The sequence below is a fragment of the Anomalospiza imberbis genome, chromosome Z (assembly GCF_031753505.1).
Source record: "Anomalospiza imberbis isolate Cuckoo-Finch-1a 21T00152 chromosome Z, ASM3175350v1, whole genome shotgun sequence".
Taxonomy (NCBI): domain Eukaryota; kingdom Metazoa; phylum Chordata; class Aves; order Passeriformes; family Viduidae; genus Anomalospiza; species Anomalospiza imberbis.
The window spans coordinates 59,325,784-59,340,387 of record NC_089721.1 but is presented as its reverse complement, the minus strand read 5'-3'; the positions used below and the strand labels follow the sequence as shown (position 1 = coordinate 59,340,387).

At 40.0% G+C, this 14,604-nt stretch overlaps 2 protein-coding genes across 5 annotated transcripts in view; both read left to right on the top strand.

Moving 5' to 3' along the window:
- The window catches only part of LNPEP (leucyl and cystinyl aminopeptidase), a 57,331-nt gene extending 48,351 nt beyond the window's left edge, over positions 1 to 8,980 (top strand). For all 4 annotated transcript variants that reach the window (XM_068177008.1, XM_068177011.1, XM_068177010.1 and 1 more), the window contains 8 exons: positions 709 to 797; positions 1,500 to 1,680; positions 2,737 to 2,893; positions 4,265 to 4,449; positions 5,135 to 5,296; positions 6,124 to 6,264; positions 7,247 to 7,328; positions 8,303 to 8,980. In XM_068177008.1, the coding sequence (XP_068033109.1) occupies positions 709 to 797; positions 1,500 to 1,680; positions 2,737 to 2,893; positions 4,265 to 4,449; positions 5,135 to 5,296; positions 6,124 to 6,264; positions 7,247 to 7,328; positions 8,303 to 8,434 (1,129 nt within the window). In that variant the 3' untranslated portion in view covers positions 8,435 to 8,980. The remainder of the gene's footprint in view (positions 1 to 708; positions 798 to 1,499; positions 1,681 to 2,736; positions 2,894 to 4,264; positions 4,450 to 5,134; positions 5,297 to 6,123; positions 6,265 to 7,246; positions 7,329 to 8,302) is intronic.
- GTF2H2 (general transcription factor IIH subunit 2) overlaps positions 1 to 14,604 on the top strand; it is a 459,966-nt gene that overhangs the window by 312,395 nt on the left and 132,967 nt on the right. The gene's annotated exons all lie outside the window — the stretch shown is intronic.

The window sequence follows — 14,604 nt, the reverse complement described above, 5'->3', positions numbered from 1 at the left end:
TCCCAGCACAGGAAGGACATGGAACTGTTGGAGTGAGTCCAGAGTAGGTTCACAAAAACAATCATGGACATAACACCTCTCCTATACAAGGACAGACAGACAGTTTGGGCTGTTCACCCTGGAGAACAAAAGGCTCTGGGGAGACCTTACTGCATTCTTTCAAGTACTTAAAGGAAAGATGGGGGACAGACTTTTTAGCAGGTCCTGTCGTGATAGGACAAAGAATAATGGTTTTAAAATAAAAAAGGGAAGATTTAGACTAGATATAAGGAATAGTGTTTTTACAATAAGGATAGTAAAACAGTGGCACTGGTGGCCCAGAGAGGTGGTCGATGCACCATCCCTGAAAGCATTCAGGGCCAGGTTGAATAGGACTCTGAGCAACACGATCTAGTTGAAGATGTTCCTGCTCATTGCTGGGGACCTGAAAGAGATGACCTTAAAAGGTCTTTTTGAATCCAGTCTGTTCTATAAAATTTACTCATTTCTCAACATGATGGGATTTAAAAAAAACAATTTCTGTGCATTCTGTTCATGTGTTCTTTCATCATATTCTGATTATAGAAGTGAGATTTGTACTTTATTATTCTACACAGCATTCAGTGATTCTAGTATTATTAGTGTACAAAAGTGCTTAAATTAAAACAAACCATTCAAGGGAGATAATATGTATAGAACATGTTAGTAAACATTTGTTTTCCTTTGCAGTTACCTGTGGCATATTCCTCTCACTTACATAACAAATAGGTGCAACTTCACCCATTGCACTAATGCATATTTACTGGATCAGAAGTCAGGTATGTAACTAAAAGCTTTTGTAGCAAGTTAATTTAGGGTTACAGATCCATGATTTTTCTGAGAGCACCCTTGAGTAAGATGTGAAGCTGAAGACATACAGGGTACACAGTAATTTCAGAGCTCCGGAGCAGAGCACTGCTGGTGTTGTCATCATCACAGAGCTGGTTCCCTGTAGCATTGTGTGTATAAATACATGACAGCAACTGGAACAGAATCACAAGGTTGAAATTTGTAAAAGCCATGCTTTTCATCACAGTGCATACACACAATCTCTCATATGTTCTTTAGAGAGCAAGTTATGTGAAAGTCAATCTGCCAGTTTGCTGAAATGTTAGGAAGTAACTTTTCACTGAAATCTTTATTTTATTTGATTGTGTGGAAAAATATTGTATTTGGAACAGTAGATGGGGCTGTTTGAAAGAACAACAGGACAAAAGGAGAAAAATTTACTGTGCAACTTGGGGCGGACTGTGTTAATGTTCATTCAATCAGATGTAGGAAGAAGGATGAAGAAGTACCACCTGGAATTTTTTGAGCTGTCTTTCAAAACCTTCATGCTGACTTTTCCTTTGTCATTGTGGGGGGAAGCAGTGGGAAAGAATTTACTGTCTCTCTGGTACTAGTCTACTTTGTAGACTTTGATTTGAACAAACAGTTGTTAAATGTTTGTTTCAGCTGATAACATATTGTCTGTCCACTAGCTGTCATTGAACTTCCAGAAGAGGTGGAATGGATAAAATTCAATGTGGACATGAATGGCTATTACATAGTACACTATGCTGAAGACTGGAAAACACTGATTGATCTCTTGAAAAAAAACCACACTGCTCTGAGTCCTAAAGACAGAGCAAATTTGATCAACAGTATCTTCAACCTTGCACGGTAAGACTTCTGTACTGGGAAAGATATTTAATATGTGTTTCAAGTTTTTTCCAAGTCTGAGAAGATCAGATTTAGTTTCTAGAGACAGCTGCTTTAGAGGAAGTTTAATTCAGTCTTCAATAGCCTTGTTGGAACTGTTCACTGTCACTATTGGACACAAAATGAGTACACAGAAACTTGGTAAGTTCAAAAGAGAAAAAGAGCAAGTTTTATTCAAACATCTGATATTTATATAATTCCAAAGGTGACTGTGGATTGGAGGATGGAATTACCACCTCTCCAGCCATACTGGTCCAAAGATCAATCAATCATTTCTCTCCACCCACAGAGAAATATGTAAACTATTCTATTTATACATGAAATTTTGTGGGAACTCTGACTCTCAAATATATAAACATTATCAGAAGGCTAAAGAAGTTTTATGAGAACTTTAAAACTTTCCAAAGAGCTATAAAAGAAAACTTAACACTTTTCAAAATCAGGGCAACAGTTCACTGATGCTCTAGATGTTATTTCCCTCTTCTTTATAGCATCATCTATTTGTTTGGATCACAGAGAGCCACATGATAGTTTCCATTTCTGGAAGACCCTGTTTTATTTAGTGCCCAGTAATCTGCCTGCTGTTTTCCTGTACTCTAGTGCTCCACTGTAGAAAAGTAAGCTATTTCCCTCTTAAATTTTTGCTGGTGCCCTCTCACGTGTTTCACCACCACAATCAGAAGCAGGCGAGGTGGAACTTTATAGATCGTCTCTTCAGAAACTGCTATTCTATCTGAGTACCCTTATTTATGATAAATATTTTCAGTCATCCTTGCTATACTTCCTTACCCATTTTCAATTTTTATTAACTGGGGGCATGTTAGTGGCCATTGTTGCTTTGTTGTAATCTTGCTGAAGTTAAAATATGAAAATTTCTACATGTAAATTGTTTCTTATGTCATCCCCTCTATTCACTTATCTCTCTGTTAGTGTAATGGAAAGCATCACTTCTGATTTGTTTCAGAGAGTGCCTTTGTTTTGTAGTCTATTGTAATGTTTGTGTTATTTGACCCCTAGTCTAGGAAGAGAGTCTCTGGAAAAGGCCTTTGAGTTGATTGATTACCTCAACAAAGAGAACAGCACTGCACCACTTACTCAAGCTTTGTTTCAGCTGAGTCTTATATACAGCCTTTTAGACAAAAAGGGTGAACAACAGCTGGCAGCACGAGTCATGGTATGTCTTAGTTTTCATAAATTATAATTTTAAATAATTAGCTATAATGTTCTTTATAGTGACATTCTCTTTTTACATGTTGACTGCTGAACATATTCATTAAATTCACTAAGTTTGATGGGGACTCTAGAGAGTTGCCAGTCTTGCCAGCTTTTTCTAATGGTCTCTTACCAAAATGCTACATTTTTTGGACCAGCTTCTTCCCCTCTCCTTTCCCTGTTTCCATACCATACCCATATGCCCCAAAATGTTTTGTAGGGAGTGTGGTGCAGTGGTGTCTGGGGCTATCTTAAAGTGCCATACAGGTCAGTAGAAATATGTAATTAAACAGATTCCATGTACTTTTCTTGCGCAGGAAAGTTATTTTCAAAAGTTAGAGTGGCTAGAGATCGTAGATCGAATTGCTTTATAGAGAGACGAGAAAAAAACGGAACTGTTTTCTGTAGAAATAGAAACACAAGGATGGTTGTCATTGTCCTGTGCCAGTTGTGTAATAGAGTAGTACTAGTAATACAAAGACTTGACAGTGAAATCAATATTGTAGGTTCAGTTCTTGATGAGCATATGTCTTTCACTTCTGTGTTTACCTTCTTATTATAGAGTTTCTTCTCCATAATCATCTACTGGTTTAAAATGACCTTTGCTGCTTCGCAGTGTAAATCAGTAAAGGGATTTAGTCTATAAGGAAACTATTAAATGATTAGATAAAATAACATGGTTTTTCTTTATGCTAGGAAAGGATAACTAGTGAGTGCTTAAGGAAACATAAGGAAAAAAAAGCAGTATTTTAATTTACCCAAAGTTGTTATGTGTCTGCTATAAACAGCCCAAGCTCTGGTTTGCAATGCAGTGCCTATGCAGTTTTATTTAAGTTCAGAATTTTCAGCTGAGATATGATAGCTGATCAGGCATCCTGCTGTGGTTTTGGCAAGCTACGGAACTATAAAACTGAAGGGTGTTCAGCCTATAGACATACAAAAGTGATATCTTTGTGCTAAATGAAGGTGTATTTACTGTGACTTGGTGAAGTTAAAAGCAGTTAAACATACAGAAGTTACAGTACTTTGTGATTGTAAGCTGATTACAAACAAGTTTGAGGCATGACTCAAAGAGGGGTCTTCAGTTTCCATGTGCAGTTTAAGATGTAACCTGGCCCACCTTTCAGATTTATGTGGTATCTAATACTTTTTTCTGCAGTTAAGAAATAGGATGTGTAAGTTAGAATAAATAGATGAAAAACTACTGTGTTTAGCTTCTATAGTTTGAAAGCTCAACCTTTTATTTATTTTTCTTACTTTAAACTAATTTTATATATAGAAAATCCTCTTGGAAGGATTACTAGCTATTGCTAGTAACTTTTTCCTCCTTTAGCATAGGATAGAGCACTTGCTTGGAGATAAAATGGATCAACAGCACTGGACAGATGATGGGACCTTGTCTGAACGAGAGCTCCGGTCAACACTGCTGGCTTTTGCCTGCACCCATGATATAGGAGACTGTAGAACAACTGCTGCTAAGATGTTTGAGACATGGATGAAGTCTAATGGAACAATAAGGTACCACAGAAACTGAGCTTCCACTTCTTTTACCCATCTGCTTTCCTGTTACATTGCCACCATTGTACTTGGGAAAATCCCCCCAACAGCAAACAGAACAATCAAAAAAAAAAACCAAAAAAAACCCAAAAAAAAAAAACCACCACACCACCACCACCGACTTGGTATTGATAAAGAATGTGATTCTGTCTTTAACTGTTCCATGTGTAGAGGTAATTGCTGTTTCACAATGAGAGGATGACTCTGCTAGGCTTTGTCTCCAGTCTCATTTAGTTTAACTGCAAAACCAGCCTTAATTTTTTTTTCATCTGAATTCCCTGAGCTGCATGCTGAAAAAAGATTACTTAGTGGCAAAGCCAAAGCACATGTTTTTATCAAGCAGCACTCATTCTGCTGTGGATTCATGTGCATTTTGAGCCATAGAAAATTCTCAGTTTTGTCTATAATGTACTTTGTTTTCATGTGGCTAAATGATTTGCTTTTTCCTAGTGACTGAAAGTATTAGATTGGCATGAGTTCAGTAATGCCAAATTTTAACAATTGCTATAGAATCAAATTGCTCCAAAGAGAGGCATCTCCTTCAAGTGAATATTTTAATTTTGTGAGTTCTTTCTTATTTCGTCAGGTGAGCATTTTTGTACCCCGTTATGTTTATTTGTTTTGTTGTTTTTGTTTTTCCTTGTAGTCTGTCTAGTGATGTTATGAAAGCCATATTTGCAGTTGGAGCCAAGTCCGATGATGGCTGGGAATTCCTCCTGAAGATGTATTTCTCTTCAGTTTCCGAAGCAGAGAAGAGCAAAATGATTGAAGCCTTGGCCAGCACAGAAGATGCCAGAAAGCTGATCTGGTATGAAGGAATTGAGAAGTTGTATGCTGTGTAAATTACAAGTGATAAAATCTTCTTGGAAAAGCGCATTTCCTTTTTTCTATTGCTGAAAAAATTTCTGATTGCTAAAGAAAATCCATCCAAATGTTTTGCACAGGCTTCCATACACACAAAGAACCTTATATTTTTCACTTAAAAATAACTTACGTAACAGAGCAGCACAAAAAACCAAATTCTGGATATGCATAAAGAGAAAATAATTGAACTTACAGGCTTTTGCACTACTGGTAACACAGTTTCAGATTTTGCAGTGCAGATAGCAAAATTGTAAGCTGGTCTATAGAATCTTAAAAGATTGATATATATAATCAAAATAATAACTAGTTGAAGTATAATTTTTGTTTGGGTTTTCTTCCTCTTCTTTTTTTCATTTCTTTCTTTGGGTGAAAATTTGACTTTACATTATGTTCCTCTCTGTAGACTAAATCTTAATACTTCATGGAGAACACAAACTTGTCCTGCTAATTTAGTCTTCAACTTCCATCTCTTACATCTTCAATCTGTTGTTTTTCTTTTACAAGTTATTAGAATTTACTTGATCTTTTCCAACGCCAGTAAAAATTTAGGTACCTGGATTAGAGCTAAGGTCATTCTGACTTCTGGAAATTAAAGCTAAGTAAACACAGTTGTTGTAATAAAATGTAACATTGATTTCTTCCATGTGCCAGAATTTGCTTGCTTGATGTATTATATCATCTTTTCCATCTAATTGAGGACTGTCAGGAAACCCATGTGAACATATGAATGATGTTTTTTTCCTGTCTCTTTGCATATGCTTTGTCTCCTAGGCTAATGCAGAACAGTCTTGAAGGAGAAATCATCAGGTCACAGGAGCTTTCACATATCATAGCAACCGTTAGCCAGAGTTTGCCTGGGTATTTGCTGGCCTGGGACTTCGTCAAAGAAAACTGGGAAAAGCTTACACGAAAGTAAGGCTTTTGATGCAGCTGAAACTTTCAAACTCACAGTGGCAAAAGCACCTGTTTCTTTGTTTCAAACAAGACAATAAATAGGGGCGTTCATATAAGATCCATATTAAAATTCTAAATCATGTTTTAAAATTAGAGTTTACAAATACAACTTACTACATAAAATTTGAACTCTGAACAAGTGTCCTAGAGCCCCAGAGTAATTCTAAACAATCTTGATCTTAATTTCTCTTGAAAGGTTGCTGTCTCTAAGATGATTGGTTCAGTTGCAAGATATTGATGTGAATCAAATGGTTTCAAAAGGACATCCAGGGAAATAATTCAGCATTTATATTTTCTGAATTGCCACAGCACTCCTAAAACCAAGTAACCAAAATATACACTTGCTTCAGAAATATGTTATCTTTCACTGTCCTTGAAGGGTATCCAGCAGGAAAGCTGGCCCCCCAAGTCTTCAAAAAGCCAGCAGTACTAGAAATCTCTGTTTCTAAATCCCAGTTTTGATTTTAAATAGTTTCATGCTGCTTTAGAAGTTTCTCCTCTATGAAAACTTCTGCTCTAGCAAGCTCTTCATAAACCAGTATTACAGAGTTACCTCACTTGAAAGAAAACTTGGTTGCAAATTCAATTCTGGTAGAGCTTTAGAACACATAGGTACCACAAATACAGATCTTGATATTCACTGTGTGGTGTCCTCAGTTCTTTACTGTTTGATCTGTGATAGTTTGAAAATTTTCCATGGCTTTTCTCTTTAATGTTACATTTTAGAGGGAATAGGGAGCCAGAGGCTTGGATTTCTAAGAACATATATTTCTTTAGAAAAATAAGGGATGTAATTATAATGTAAGGTATTGCATTTAAGTGCTTTTAATATTTTTGAACTACTAAACAAAAAAGTAGCAATAGTAGAAAAGAATGATACATACACCAAAACTGCATCTTAAAGTGTCTCCTAGCTGAAAATTATTTGTTTGTCTTACAGGTTTCACCTAGGCTCCTATACTATTCAGAATATCATTACCTGGTCAACTTCTCAGTTTGCAACGAAGGCACATCTGCTTGAGGTTGGTGGCACTATCTACCGGAAAGGGGTATTTTCTAGTGCCAGTGTTGTTTTCGTTTAGTTGAAGGATGAGGAAAATACATGTTCACGTGTTATTTATATCCTTGACACCCTGTTGAGAGTATATGTATCAGTTGCTTTCTCTGTTTCACACATGGCAAATATTTGCATAGACACTGGGAGATTATATACTGAGTCTGTGACAGAGTTGCATTACAGAGTTGAACCCAGTTACTGGTTTATATTGTTTGTGTTTTCCTGTACACTGGAACACACAGTCTCACAAAATAATGACTTGATTTATATGTAATTTTGTTCTAGATTTTGTAAATGAGATACATGTTCTGCATCTCTGAAATGTGATACTGTGCCATAAAGATTGCTTTTTGCTGTTTTTTTTTCTGTCATCAATCCCGAAGAGTTATTGTGGAAGTTGAGTATCAGCCAGGAGTTGTTTACTAGCTTTTAGAAAGCTCTGTTGTCTTCCCTAAAAAGGCTTCTTTACGGTTTAGTCTAATGTTTTCATTCATATAATTTGGTAGAGATAGGTGTTAATGGTTTCGTTTATAATATTTTAAGTGTTACCATTGACAGTTATAAAGATGATTGGGTGTGGGGGCTGTTCCAGAATGCTGAAGAGGATTGCTTGCAACAACCAATTCTTTGTCACAGAATAGGACTCCTTTTCCAGAGCTCTGCATCCTCTGTAGGCTTTGTGATATGGTAAATGAGTGTCTGTTTATTGGTGAAATGACATATTGAAACCAAATGAGTTATTGCTGCTGTATCCATGGAAATGCTTTCCTTGCATTTTGGGAACTCCTTGGAGAGGTTTGTTTACTGCGTAGATACAAACAGTTCTCAAAAACGGATTTCCTGCAACGTGTGTATAACCTTTGCTGCTGAACCTATTTTTCTGGCTAATGTTGATTTTAATTAAGATTTTCTTTTTCTTTCTTTATTCTTGCTATGCAGGTCAAGTCATTTTTTGAGTCAAAATCAGAGGAGAGTTCTCAACTGCATTGCGTAAAAGCGGCAATTGACACAATTCAGCTCAATATCCAGTGGATGGAGAGAAACTTGGCAAAGCTACAAGAACTGCTGTAGTGCATATAATACTGTGCTGTGTCAGCCATTTAGGAGCTCTGTGAGCAGTTACTGTGTTTCATTTGCAAAAGCCAGGGTGAAACCAGGCATCACTGCAGCATTGCACTATCAAGGAATCTAGATAGCTCAGGGCATGTCTCAGATAAATTTTTATTTTCCTTGAAGCATTTTCAGCAATATGTAAGTATTTACCCTGAAACTGTTTTCATCTATAGACTAAACATCTGCACAAATGATTAAATATAATTTTATATTTGAAACTTAAGCCCTTTCCTTTGGAGTTGTGTTATCGTTTCTTGGCAGTGGGTTAATACTGGTGCGTTAATACAGGTAAGTGGGTTAATACAGGTAAGAAAGAGTTACCATGAGCTGTTACTTCTTTGCAAACTGCTCACTGAGCAGTAGATTTTTTCTTAATGCAAAACTGTATGTGGTTTCCACATTTGTAGATATAGAAGCTGTTGTGAAACAGAATTATATTTCAGATATGTAAGCAGAAGTGAATGTTATCGAGTTCAAGAGGCAAAATAAATACAATTCCAATTTGATTTAAGTTTGGATTTTTTTATTTTCATGGTGTTCTTTAGAAATTACATGTTAAAAAAAATCTTATGCTAATCGTATACAATTTGATATATAAAAGTGGCTGAATGGTAATACAGAAAAGAAAAAACAGATAGCAAAACCAAGTGTTTTAGAGGTGGGATTTCCAGAAACAGTGGTGTGACTTTGGTACTTGTACTCTGAATTTATCAGATAGTTTTGAGAATCTCATCATTAATTGTCGAACTATAACTGATTTTGTGGTATTATTGGTCTCTGACCAGCTGCACAGAACTGTATTTTTTTCAGGCTAGTTCATCTGTTAGACTGATACTGATTTGTGCTCTTGACTACTGCCTTTCAATTTCACCACTTGTTGCAGAGGATTTGCAGTTGATAGATTAGTCAGTCACTGCATTTTTTGTAAGCTTCTGGTCTTTCATTGCCTGATAACTTGCAAATCACAGTGTAATCTGTCATCATTGCTTATTCTCTATGGCATTAGTTTTAGGAAAGCTTCTAATTTACATTTTAATGATTTGTTTTTCTACTATTGTAAAACATCTTGTGAGACAGATCCTCAATATCTTTTGAAGAATAGGAGCTAAAACGCTAATGTGCAACACTATAAAGATGGAATACCTGCAGTGCAACCTGTGTCTTTCAGAAGTGATGAAAAAAAGCCATTTTGGAGTTATATATATATATATATATATATATATGTATATATATATATACACTACATGCAAGAGTAAACATACTTTTTTATCTTTTCATTTCACTACCAGTGTATCTTCTGTGGATTCATGCAAGCAGATTTAGAACTGTTAAATTATGGAATGAGAATTGCAATTAAGTATATTCTTGGAGTTTTTATACTGTTATGTGTTATTACTTTGATTCCTCCTTTACTTTAAATCTTTCAAATTGTACAGAAATACTATTTCCATCTTTGAATATTTTTGTGTATGTATATGTGTGTGTGTATGTATGTGTGTGTATGTATATATGCCATCTTTCTCTTCCTAGTCACTTCTTAAATTAAATTAGAAGTCAATAGTAAACTTCCACCTTTCTATCTCTGCTGTCCCCTCACTTGTGTTTTATTTCATTCCTGGTCACAGTATCGAGTCTTTAAAACTTTAAAATCAAAACTGCGGAAGAGGATCCCATCTTCCTTTTCATTTCTGCTCTGGAATTCTAAAAATGTTCACTATTCTATTAAAATGTTTTAATGACAACTATGAAGCAATAACATAGAGCTGAGTTTTAGACAGGAAAGTGTACCAAGAAAATCTGGAAAATTTGGGAAGTTTTTTTTTCATTTTACCATTTATCGCATATGCATACTTTTGTTATGTCAGTTGTAGAGGTTTTAAAATTGTTTTTCTGTTAGGGAGTCTCCAGTCCTATTATTAAGTTGTACTGGAGTCAATTCCTCCTTCCATGAGAAATGCTTAAATATAATTCTCCTTTTTTTGAGTGTATTGGGAATTGATGAAGACTGAAATGTCTTAAGACCTGGTGCAAGGCAGACTGCCTTTGCTGGCAAAGTTCATGTTGCTGTAGAAATAAAGTGGCCTATTTTCACAGATAGCCATGTGTGCAGTCCCCCTCATTCTGCTGTGTGAGCCAAGGCCTCCCTGAGCTGGAATTTGCAAAATGCAGCTGTGGGCAGGCAAGTCAAGCCCAAAGGGAAAAGGTCCCTCCAAAGGGCTGGAACTGCCCACTTGAAGAGGACGGCAAGGGTGTAGTGGACTAAGGGAAGACAGGTCCTAGGGGCTTCCAGCTCTTGGGGACAGCAGCTGGAAGTGCAGTGTCTTAGGCTTCTGACACATGATCCATCTGTGTATGTGCTGTACAGCACACTAGGGAACTTGAAACTGGACTCTGGATATCTTGGCAGGAACCTTCTCTCTCACTGGTCTTCCCTGAACTTCATCAAAGGAAAGCTAAGAAAACTGGAATGTGGTAATCAAAGAGAGGAACTTATTGGCAGTAACTGAAATGGCAGTCCAATGCACAGCCTCTGCTGTACCTCTCGAAATAGGGGTAAGCTGTTCAGCAGTCCAGTGGAAACGACTAAATAAACAGGCTCAACTGTAAAGGGGCTCTGGCTTCTTGAAGGAACATGACTTTGAATTAGAATTCGTCATAGTCAGTTTCTAAACAACACCAAAAGAGCTTAGGCATTGAGACTTTTTTTTAAGGCCTTGAGTTACATTTGTTTAGTTGGTTTTTCTGTCTCAAGCAAAGCAAGTGAAAACAATTTCGCAAATTGTTTTTAAAAATCAGAATGTGTGTTGCTTTTAATTGTTGTTGCTGCAAATTCTGTAGGATTTTTTGATGACAAGTAAAATCTTGTATCATTGTCAAAGTACTGGCACAGGTTGCCTGCCCAGAGAAGCTGTGGATGCCCCATTCCTGTGACCATTTGAGGCCAGCTTGGGTGGGACTCTCAGCCACCTGGTGTAGTGGAAGGCATCCATGTGCATGGCTGGGGTTTGAAACTAGTCGATCCTTAAGGTACTTTCCAGTCCAGACCTTTCTGTGGTTCTGTGTTGCCCTTCCCCCCACCTACAGAGGCCAACACCATGCCCAGAACATGGAACCAGTCCCTCTGTGACATCAGCTCCAGGAGCAAGGGCACTGTGGCAGTGCAGATTCTGTGGGCACTACGTTGGCAGCTGCACTGAAGGTGACAGGCCTTCTCTCCTTGCAGCTGACTTCTGTGTCTGACCACAATGATTTTGCTGTACATCCTCATCCTTCTGGCTCTGTGCAGGCCTGCACATGGCACCTGTGGGTAAGTAGCCCCAGGCTTGACCTGAGGGGAGCCAGGCTAAGGCTTAGGGGGTTCCCTGAGGATGCCCACTTGCCGCCTGTATCCATACCAGTTTCCAAAGCCCTAGGCAGGAGTCTCAGTTCATCACCAGTACCCAGGTGGCTGGCACCACTTGTCTACGGGGCTCAAGCAGAAACAGGCCGACATATGCACACCCCAGGCAGTTTCCTGTCCCTGCTGGCTTTGCAACCAAAGCCTTGTGGAAGCCTTCTCACAGGACAGTAATGACCTTCTGCTTACAGACAGACCTGTGGGCTCCGGCCCATGGGTGCTACCTTCGGCTCAACACGTGTGGTGGGTGGCACAGATGTCATGCCAGGGACTGGAGCCTGGGCAGGCATCGCCAGTGTCCGTCGCTACTGGAACCCACCGGTATCTGTGCATGTCTGCGGAGGGACCCTTGTCAGTGCGCAGTGGCTCCTCACAGCTGCCCACTGCTTTCTCAACATCACAAAGTAAGGAGGACCTAGGTACAGGGATATCCCCATACCACCAGTGCATGCTCTCCCCATCCCGTTTCCTTGCAGTGTGCCTAGTGCCTTGACATTGCAGGGCCCAGCTGAGAGACTGCTCAGGGAGAAGACTGGGCTCATGCCACTGCTTCCTAGCAGCCTCCAGCTTAACTTATCTTGAGTCTACTTTCACTCTCTGTAGTCCTGTTTTCCTCTCTGCTGCCTCAGGAAGCAGAAGGCAGGGAAGTGCTGGTCTGTCACAGCACATGATTCTACTCCCTCTCACCCCTCTCTCCATCTGCCTTCCAGTCCCCTCAGCGAGTGGGCCATCGTGCTTGGGGCCACCTCGTTGGGCCAGTCAGGCCCTGGTGTGGAAGTGCGCTGGATTAAGCGGCTGATCGTTCACGAGAAATACACTCCTGAACTCGGGTATAACGACATCGCCTTGCTGGAATTGGACCGGCCAGTCCGGTGTAGGTCTTCCATTCAGACTGCCTGCCTGCCTGGTCCTTTGGTGAAAGTATCGGAGCTGAAAAACTGTTACGTTGCTGGCTGGGGAGACAGAATTGTCAAATGTGAGTTCCCACAAAGGACCTGTGCCCTGAGGGCAAGGCTGACACACAAGGGAGGGATGGCTGGGGCTTCCTGACAGCAGAGGCAAAATGATAGTTGGGCTATGGGACATGTGCCTCTGGAGAGATGGGTCTGGCCTGCTGCCCAATGCCAGACAGCATTGGGCAGGGACACAGCAATCCAGCAGCTCTCTAGAGGCAGAGCTAAGCCCTAGGGAAGAACTTCAACACAGAGACAGGCCAGAAGAATAGGCAAGGAGCTGCTGGGAACTCATTCCTTTCCCTGCTCACAGCATCAGGTAGAGATGTCCTGCAGCAGGCCAAGGTCCAAGTTGTCGATAAGCAGCTCTGCAACAGTAGCGAGTGGCTGCAAGGGAACATCCATGACTTCCACGTGTGTGCTGGGCAAGGCGGTGTTGGCACCTGCCAGGTAGGAGCGTGCTATGAGAGCCCCAGCCCCCAGCAGTGTGGGCAGCCCCATCACACCACCCAAGCACAGCCCAGCATCTGCTTTCCCTGGTCAGTTGCTCTCAAAGCCCCAGCTCGGCACCACTGCTGGAGCTTCCACCCCCTTTCCCATCTGTGTGTCCTTGCTCACTGAGGTCCAGATGCCAACCCTGAACCATCCACATGCAGGGGAGACAGAGAGTCTCACCTTACAGGCCCCCACCTGCTCCCAAGGGTGTCAAGGTTCTGCAGGTCCCAGAACTTGAACAGAGCCTTGCTCTGCCAGGAATCCAGTTCTGGCAGGGGCTGGGAGAGTAAAAGAGCCAACTAACTTCTGACAGGGGCATGCAAAAGCACCTTAATCCTCTCTGTTCTGCTTCAGGGTGACAGTGGAGGGCCTCTTGTCTGCCAAGATAAGCGTGCTGGCTTTTTCTGGCAAATCGGTGTGACCAGCTGGGGAGTAGGCTGTGCCAGACCTAAACGGCCTGCAGTCTCCAGCTCCACTCAGTACTATTACAACTGGATCTGGACCACAATGGGAAAAAGGCCAGCACCAGCAGTTACTCCAGCACCAGCACCAGCGCCAACCTATACCGCAGCCCCCCTGCAGACAGTAAATCCAAGACCAACACAACCCTGTCCATTCCCACCTGAAAAGCTGCTGCAATTCTTTAATCTGCTGAAGGATATCTTGCGGTACCTAAAGAAAAAATTATTTTGAACGGCAGAATGGACCACCAGCAGTTCAGGCTATAGTGGACCACAACCCGTTCCTTCTGAGTTATATTAATTTGAATTTCATTAAACTGAATTAAATTTTAAATTGTAAGCCAAAAATATATAAATAAATAAATAAATAAATAAATAAAAACCCAACAGACTGTATTTTCTGCTCTGAGAATATTCTCCATCCAAATCTTATAAAATCCTACTGGCTTGATCATTGCCCAAGCAGCCCTCAACTCAGGGAACCCTTCACCCTCATCTAGGAAGAATTTGGCTTCACACTCCCTTTTGTACAGATCAATGCCTTCCCTACAGATATTAATATATCTACAGTGGAAAAGTAGCATCTGGCACCTTAAGTCTGTAATAACAACAAGCGCCAGAAACACAACACTAGGAAAACAAGAGAAAGGGGGAAAAAGGGTGCAGATGTTGCCCTGTCATTAAGAATGTGAAGCCCTTCTCTGCCCTAAGGATGATTTTTGTCCCTATCAGATGGTAACGGGGTTTTTTTACCAATGTAGAAACCTAGGCAGTAAAGAGTTAACACATTGCTATGCCCTGAACACCAACAGCCATCAAGCA